The 9,354-nt window shown below is 36.7% G+C and overlaps 1 protein-coding gene across 1 annotated transcript; it reads right to left on the bottom strand.

The window, feature by feature from the left end:
• Nucleotides 1-6,641: 6,641 nt before the first annotated feature.
• LOC134376020 (olfactory receptor 2T6-like) lies at nucleotides 6,642-7,610 on the bottom strand. Its single transcript, XM_063094717.1, has one exon. It carries the CDS (start codon nucleotides 7,608-7,610, stop codon nucleotides 6,642-6,644), a length of 969 nt encoding a protein of 322 aa, XP_062950787.1.
• Nucleotides 7,611-9,354: the final 1,744 nt, after the last annotated feature.

The following is a 9,354-nucleotide window of genomic DNA, read 5'->3' as shown; positions in this document are numbered from 1 at the left end:
CATAAACACACACACACACGCTCTCTCTCTCTCTCTCTCTCTCTCTCTCTCTTACATCTCTGGTAATTGACCTAACATGACTGGATTTAATTGATACTTTTTAAAATGATGTTGAATATATTGGTGTTTATTCTTTTCTAAATGTTGTTTGTTTCTTTTCTAAGCTATTTGCCCATTCCATTTTCCCTCATTTATTTGAAATGTTGTGTGTTCTTTTTCCTTATTTATTTAACCTCTTTGCATATTAAAGTATAAATATGTGCCTGGCATATATGTCTTAAGTAGGGTTTGCATTTCCTGTTGCATTTTTTCATATCTACTTTATTTTGTTGTTTTTTGTTATACACGAATTTTTTTTTTTTGTAAGTTATGGAATCAAACACATCAACATTTCTTTTGTAGTTTCCTTCATTGATACTATGGTTAGAAACTTCTCCAATATCTTAAAACATAAAAATAATTTTTTACTTTGTTTTCATTTGTATTTTGTTTTTTAATTTTTATTGAACTCTATAAAGAGTCTGAAAATTTAGGGAGTGGTTATAAAGCAGTTATTTACTGTATTCTTTCTGAATAATTATGCAATTTTCCAAACAGCAATTATTGGCAAATTTTTCCTTTATCAAATGAGTTTTAATACCAATTTTTTACATATAAAATTTTTACATTTATCAGGTATTCTATCTCGTATACTCTGACTCTTCTAATTCTTAAAAATGTGCTCTTTTGGATTAACATTTTTTTTAATGTATGTTAAAAAAGGCAATGGTCTTTCATCTTTCTTCTTTTCCATGCCATTTTAAAAATACTTGCCCATTTTTTAAAGAAAGAAGAACAACTATAGAACTGCACTGTTATGTTTCAAAAACAATAATAGTATAAACATTGTATTTTATATTGGAATAGTATTAGCCTTATGATTTATTGAAAAACTGTTGACATCTTTACAAAATTACCCTTTTCATCTAGGAGTATAATAAACCCTTTCATTCAGTTAGGTTTTTAGTTAAGTTCTTTTGTTAAAGTTTATAATTTGTGTGCAGAGTGTGGATATACATATGTGTGTGTGTTCTGTATATTTCTCACATTTATTTTTATGTTTGCCATTAAATTTATTCCTGAATATCATATTTTTTATTGCTTCTGAGTTTGGGGTTTTTTTTTGTATTTGTCCGTGTTTAGTTCTGGCAATGTGCAAGGCTTCTGGTTTTTATTTTTATTTTTATTTTTATTTTTATTTTTTTAAAATATTAACTTATTTTTTTAATCTTGCCAACCTACATTTAATTAGTAAATAATTTTGTATAAGATCACATTGTGTTTACAGTCACCAAATCCATGAAAATAAACATTTTATCTCCTTTTTTCTAAAACTTTGAGATTTTTATAAATTTGTACTATATTGTCTAAAATTTTCAAAATATGTCAACTGACATTCCTAGAAATGGGCTTTCATAACTTGTTTTTGACTTTAATAATACTGCATAAATTACTTCATCATTATGCATGGATCTTTTCTTAGTCTGAGGCAGATACACTTCATCATGCTAAGGAAATATCTTTGTATAGTTAGGCATCTAAGATTTTCTATCACTAATGATTGCTGGATTTAATTTTGAGGCAATCAGTTTTTACAAACTCTGTGTCTGCGTGTGTGCTTTGTGGTCTTTTCTAAGGTGCTGTCACATGTGGCCACAAGAAAAGACACAGGGAGGTACAAGGAAAAAAATCAAAGTTTATTAATTTATTTTAATAAATTATTTATTTATTTGAATAATTCTGGTGGGCTTGGGCCATAGGAGTGGTCTCTAGTTGCCTGGTACTTGGCCCTGGCATGATTAAGGCAGAGGAATATTGCCTCCTGAGATGTCTAGGCAAAAGAGAGTAGGTCTAGCTCTGGACTGGTTAGTTTGTATATTAAAGACATGCTCCACACTGGGTCCTTTGTAACTTTAGGAATTGGCTATCTCAGAACAGGCAGTCTCTCCCCAGGCAGAAAGATATTTTTAAGATGTCAGAGCATCACAGTATATAGAAAAATTCTGTAAAAGCCAATACAACATGGTGTGTTTGTGTGCCTGACTTTCAAAAATCACATTCCTATTTCGTTTTTTTCAATAGTTGTTGGAGTTGTTTATCAGCAAGGAATGGTTTGCAGTAGGTAAACATGTTTGAAGCAGAAAACCTGAATTCTGTGCCAATGCTGCCTTTGACAGTGTCTCACTATGTAAACCAATACATCTCTCTAGAATTCTGTTCTACAGAATCACCTCTACAATGATCGTTTTCAACAAGATTAGTAATCACAAATACATGACTTTGTACCTGGCACCTCATATCCTCAGGAACCCAGCTATGTCCATTCTAGTTAATGGGATTACATCGCTCTTTCCACAGAGCCTAACTGGGGCCTCAGAAAAGTTCTTAACACAGCAATCCGGAAATCTACCAGCAATCTCTGAAATTGGCATGCACCATAAAACCCATCATTTTGACAAGATCTCCTCTAGAAACACTCACTCCCTTGAACTCTCCTGCATGAAGAACTCCCCACATTTCCTTTATGCCTTATTTATGAAATGCCTGCTGATTGTCAGGCCCTTGGGTTGGTCCTGGAAGACCACCAGCTCCCTGCTCCTCCCAGGTCCTCAATCCACCTAGTCTTTCCTGTGGGAGGTCCTTCGCTTCTTATGTGGAACCATTGACTTCTTGGGAACACCAATTCATGCTGAAAGTCATTCTATCTGCTACACAATGACTATTATTAAAATATTATTAAAATATTATTTTAAACTAGTCATAGAGTGACATGTATTCACAATGCCCTAAATTTCAGAACAGTAACCTAACCATTTAGAAACTTTGGTCATATTCTTCAAGTTGCTGAAAGGGCCTCTGCACTACTTAGGTGTTGGTAAGTTTATTTTGTTCTGAAGGAATGAGTAACTATATCTGAGGAAATATTCCCCATCTTGCTTATAGGAAAACTGAGGCCAGGGCAGTGGCCATCTAAATGACTGAGTGAGTTATTGGTAGAACTAACAGCCAAATCCATCTCCCTTCCAGTTTGCCCTAATTCTTCTATGAACACATATTATACATTTCACTAGGTGACTTCTACCAGAGGAAGCACAAGTTCCTAAGAAATTTTTCATGGGTTTTTCAAATATCCATTTTTCAGCACTGATATTTGACCTTATTCTCCTGCCGGCATGGCTGAATGGCTCACAAGTGGAGGGCTTGGCTTTAGATCCCATCCAAAGCTGGGTCTGTCAGGGAACTTAAATGAGACTGCCAGTGATGGGTGAGATGGAGAGAAAGGCTAAATTTTAAATTTCCTACTATTTCTACACAGCTATGATCCTCTGAACTACATAACCCTCTTAGGGAAATGGACTTCTAATGAATGATAAAAAACCCTCTAAAAGAAAACCATTCCACTCACTCTAAAAGTCTTTCTTCTGAAGTAGATGCTTTCTTTCAAAAAGTCATGTTCTCTTGTGAGAGGAAGAATACAGAGTTCAGAATAATATAGACTATTTATTTCCCCTCCATACACACGCAGTACATTACCATACCTTCTTGTATATGCAGGAGGGGAAATAAATGCTAACTTGGAATGTGGAATGCTAAGGAAATACTACCATGTGCCCAGAATGTAAAAGTAATTTACATATGGCTCTTACTCTTCTAATTAACTTTCATTTCCAAGAAATACAAGCGTTACCAATCCCCCACCCCTAAAATACACACAGCCCAAACCTCAAAACAAGATTAATTAAATTTAAAAAACTTTTGTCTTTTCATGCCTGGCCCACATTCTACTTCTACAAAGTCAACGATTCTTTGGTGATAGTCTCTCTAATGACTTCTTGAGTGAAATACGGTATCAGAGGTTTACATGATGGCTAGAAAGCTTTCTTTTTCTAAATTATATATTTCAGAACAGTTAGGTTTACAGAAAATTGAACTGACAGTACAAAGTTTCCATATACTCCGTTTTTCTCCTGTTGCTATCATCGCACAATAGTACATTGGTACATTTACAACTGATGAATCAACTTTGATACATTATGATTAACTTAAGTCCATACATTACATTAGGGTTCACTCTTTCTATTCTACAGTTGTATGTATTTTGACAAATGCATAATGTTATGTAACTCCCATTACAGTATCATATAGAATAGTTTTACTGCCCTAAAAATCCTCTGTGTTCTGCCTACATATTCCTCACTTTCCCCTAACCCCTGACAATCACTAATCTTTTTACTGTTTCCATAGTTTTGCCTTGTCCAGAATCATATAGCATGGAATCACATAGTATGCAGTATTTTCAGATTGGCTTTTTTAACTCAATAATATGCATTTAAGTTTCCTCCATATCTTTTCATCATGGCTTGATAAGTCTTTTTTATTATTGCTGATTAACGTTTCACTGTATGGATGTGCCAGAGTTTGTTTACCCATTCAACTACTGAAGAATATCTTGATTAATTCAAATTTCAGTGATTATGAAAAATCTACTATAAACATTCACAAGCTGGTTTTGGGTAAACATAAGTTTGCAAACCAGTAAGGTTAATATTAAGAATGCCAGACTTTTTTTGTAAGACTTTGTTTAGTTTTGTTAGAAGCTGTGTACGTGTATTCCAAAGTGGCTGGGGTATATTGCATTCCCACCAGCAATGAATGAAAGTTTTTATATTTCACCACATTTGGTATTATCAGTATTTTTAATTGTAGCCATTTTAATAGGCATGTACATAATCTCATTATTATCTTAATTACTAAATTTTTAAAGAAAGCATTACCTATTTTTTATAATTTTCTATTAAATGAAGTTTTAATCCCTATAGTTGGATATTGTTTTTACCCATATCAGTCATTTATATGTTAGTATAATTAATAACAGAGTATGCTTACGTGTGCGAGGAGAAAGTAGGAAAAGAGAAATGGGAGAATTTTTTTTTAAAAAAGAATATTATGAACAAGAAAGGAAATCACTTTTAAGAATGGCTAAAATAACAAGTAGTACTTACAAAGTTTTATTGCATTTATCATGTTAGTTTATCTGTAAAATCTTACAAGAAAAACATATTAACTCAAATTGTGTAGAAGAGGTAACTGTGCATCAGAAATATCCCACGATTGACAGAATTTCACATGGTCTTTATGTAGAGCTGAAAGTGATGCCCAGTTCTCATGAATCAGTCTCTTCCCTCTCTTTTGATGTATTGTGTTTCTTGTATCTCAACATCTTCAGGGTTGAAAATCTCCTTGTTATAATCTGGCATTTGGTGTTCTCCAAGCCAGTCTGACAAGACTGAAGGAGAAGAGATCCTCCGGACTGACCCTGGTTTGCAACTGATAACCCTGCCCAAATAGATAGGAGCATTTAACTACAGTGTTCCAAGGTGAAATGCTCCATTTGGCTAATGATTTTGTCTAACACACACAGCGGCTTTTTTTCCTAAAACAGGAGGAGTGGCTGTGTTTAATTCACCTACCTTCACCAGTGTCTGTGAGCAGAACACCACTGAATCCAGCCTGGATTTTGTCAAACTGGTGACAGCACAAAGCCTGGCATAGCACCATGCAGACAGAGGTGGGCCAACGGGCCTGGCATATGGTTCCAGTTTTTAGTACTGGGTCTATGATTTAGGCCAAAAACTTTTCTGCAGGTCTCAGCTTCCTCAAGAGAAATGATACTAAGTCATTTACAAAGGTTTTTCCAACTCTGACTTTCAAATGAAAAGCTGTTTTTTTCTTCTTAATTTATATGATATCACCTAATTCAAAACCTAGCCCTGTAGAGAAGGAAAAATGTGCTGTTCACTATTCTTTTGGAAGAAAAAGGTTGAAAGAAAATCCTTGCCAGCACTAACATCTGCAGAGGAATTCTAGAAGTCTAATAATCCTGATGGATTGGAAAAGACATTGAAAAGTGATTACTAAAATTACTAGTTAATGGGGCACTACTTTCTCAACTACCTCTCACTGTGTCTACCAATGTAATGATTATTTGCTACATAACAAATATAATATCAGAGCATCTTTGCTCCATAGAGGTTTCAATTTTGCATTTCTGAAAAATCTCATGATTCCTTTTTTCCAGCTCCAAACTTAGATAAGCATAAATGTTTTCAGTTGCTACTCAGAGGGCTATTTGGATGTTTTAAACCTGTGTGAGTTTATGTAGGTATTTTCTTTAAGATTGCATGACAATTTAGTATTTTTACAAATGTTTTTCAAGTGTCAGGGTCCATAAAATTTCCATGAACTCTATTGATGGATAATTTAAACAATGCAGTCAAAATTATCAGTTATTATGAGGCCACTGAAGATGGGAAGAGTATGTAATATTAACCAGACATTTTGGGGCATTCACATTCATGAATTGCAATCAGAGAAGTGATATGAGAGAAGAATTGAAGTTGGTGGGATCAAAGAAGAAATAAACACAAGTGGTACTTATGGAATCCTAGCATTAATCATGTGTGAATATTACAATGGCTTTACATTTTTGATAGAAGTACTGCTGATCATCATTTGACAACACTGGCATCAGCAGCTGTTGCCAGCATTATCCATATTATTCATAGAATAACCCCATATACCCGTAGATAGAAATGGAGGCTTTAGACCGTCAGAACTCTTTTTCTTTTCACACCACAGGCCCCTCCACATCTTGCCATAACCCTCCTCAAGGCTCCCATCACATCCCTGTTCCTCAGACTGTAGATGAGAGGGTTTAACAAGGGCGTGAGGATGGTGTAAAAGGCAGAGAAGACCTTATCTTTGATTGGAGTGTGGTAGGACTGGGGAAGCATATACGTGTATAAAGCGGCCCCATAGAACAATGTCACCACCATCATGTGTGAGGAGCAGGTGGCAAAGGTCTTCTTCTTCCCTTCCACCGACTTCATCTGACTCACTGTGATAAGAATCCGGGCGTAGGACGCAATCACCACAGAGAAAGGGATGAGCAGCATTAAGACACAACAAAGGTACATCACCATTTCGTAGACGGCTTTGTCACCACAGGCCAGCCTCAGCATGGTGGGCGCCTCACAGAAAAAGTGATTGATCTTGTGGGAGGCACAGAACGGGAGACTCATGGTGAGGGGGGTGAGGAGGAAACTGTCCAAAGCACCACCGAACCAAGAGCCGGCCAAGATCACCCAGCAGACCCGCTGGTTCATGAGGACAGTGTAGTGGAGAGGGTGGCAGATGGCCACATAGCGGTCATAAGCCATGAGCCCCAGCAGGAAGAATTCAGCCCCGACAAAGCCCATGTAGAGAAAGTACTGGGCTGTACATGCAATGAAGGAGATGGTCCTCTTGCCCACAAGATAATCAGCCAGCATCTTAGGCATGATGGTGGACATGTACATCATGTCAATGAAGGAGAGATGGCTGAGGAGGAAGTACATGGGGGTGTGGAGGTGAGGGTCTGTGTGGACGAGGAAGATCAGGATCCCATTAGCTGTCATAGCCAGGAAGAAGATGGCACAAATGACACTGAAAAGCAATCCTGAGGCTTTATTGTGAGCGAAGAGCCCCATGAGAGTAAAATCACTGGAGAACGTCCTGTTGTTTCCATCCATGGTGTTGAGTTTTACCTGGAGGCATAAGACGAGAAGTACGGGGTTAATGAAACCATGAAAGAGAAAAATGAATCATTTAAAAACGTCTGTACAGGGCCAGCTCTGTGGCTCACTCTGGTGAGTGCGGTGCTGGTAGTGCCGAGGCCGCAGGTACAGATCCTAGATAGGGATGGCCAGTGCGCTCACTGGCTGAGCGTGGTGCTGACAACACTGGGCCAAGGGTTGCGATCTCCTTACTGGTCAGAAAAAAAAAAAAAAAGTCTGTATAAGCATTATTAAATTGAAATTATTTATGTAAATAATATCAAGCATTTTTTGGTGGGTGGAGGTGCAGCTTCTTCTTTCTTGGCTATTTCACCTCGTTGGAGAGCAGTTTGAAAGTTAAGTTCCTTTGCAATGAAGATGATGGATATTTGGAAACTAATGCTGAAATTAAGGGAGTTAGAAAGGATTCTTCACTTAGAGTTAGCTCCATTTGTTTAAATATGGGTTCAACTGCAAGGCAATTGATTCAATCAACTCAAATAACCAAATACTCCAACTTTTGTGATAATTTAAAAGCCGATCAATGTCATTAAGTTGTAGACACAGATGAAATCTGCAGTGAACTGCAGGGAATAGGATCACTTCATCCATGTGATCATTGACCATCATTTGTCCCTTTGCTCATTTGTTGGTTTTTCCTTCATTCACACACCAAAACTTTACACAGAGATACTTCTGTTCAGTGTTCTAAGCTCTGGGTATGCCGTAGTAAACAAAAGAGAATATGTCTTATGTAACTCACATTCTAGCTATGGGAGAACCAGAGTAAGCAAGTAACAAATAGGGACCGTGGTCTTGGATAATGCTGATAAGTGCTATGGGGGAAACTTTAACACAGACATGAGGGATAATAAAAGAACAGCTTCATGAAGATTGTGAAGAAAAGGTGTTCTTACAGAATGAATCGCATATGTAACCTCCTTAAAGCATAAAGGAGCTGGGAATAGTCAGGAAACAAAAATAGGTTCAGAAAGAGCATTGTGAGTGAGGGGCACAGAGAGGTGTCACTGGTCAGTTCCTTAAGGCATGTGGACCAGTACAAGGAGATCAAAATTATTATCTAAGTATTATCAGTAGAACTGAGTTGCAGTTGAAAACTTATGACAGTTTGCTTAACATTTAACATGTGTTCATTCTGACCTTTGTTTTGTAGTATCCCTTTTGTACATTTCAGCCGATGTATTTTTTCTTGATGTTACATTTTTGTGGGTCTTAAAGGCTCTATAGGGGTTTAACATTGGTCCCACCCCGTTTTACTCTCAAAATCTTCCTGATTTAGTCCGTCAGTCCTATGCCCTAGAGATGGTGACTGAATGAAGTATCTGAAGAACACTGCAGACCAGGAGACAATCTAGGGCCTCAGACAGTGGTGGGGCATCCATGCTGTGGGTGGTATATTTACATGTTGAATATACAATGAAAATAAGAAAATACATTTAAAAATATTTCTTATTAGTTTCAACATTCTTTAAAAGCCAATATAATTTTTGAATTCTTGGACATTGTTTGTGCGCTAAGATGCTATACCATGCAAAGAGGCGGGTGATGTAGCAGTAAGTGCGTGGAAGCGAACTAGCTCCATTATTCGCTAGCAGTGTGTCCTAAAGTGTGTTATTTAAAATCTTAGAGTCAGGTCCCTGATCTATAATTAAGATTCATAGGAATCTTATTGCTTGTTGTGATGATCTCACAGCGTATT

This window comes from Cynocephalus volans, chromosome 4 (assembly GCF_027409185.1).
Source record: "Cynocephalus volans isolate mCynVol1 chromosome 4, mCynVol1.pri, whole genome shotgun sequence".
Taxonomy (NCBI): domain Eukaryota; kingdom Metazoa; phylum Chordata; class Mammalia; order Dermoptera; family Cynocephalidae; genus Cynocephalus; species Cynocephalus volans.
Note: the sequence above shows the minus strand (reverse complement) of the source record. Positions and strands in the feature narration are given on the sequence as shown.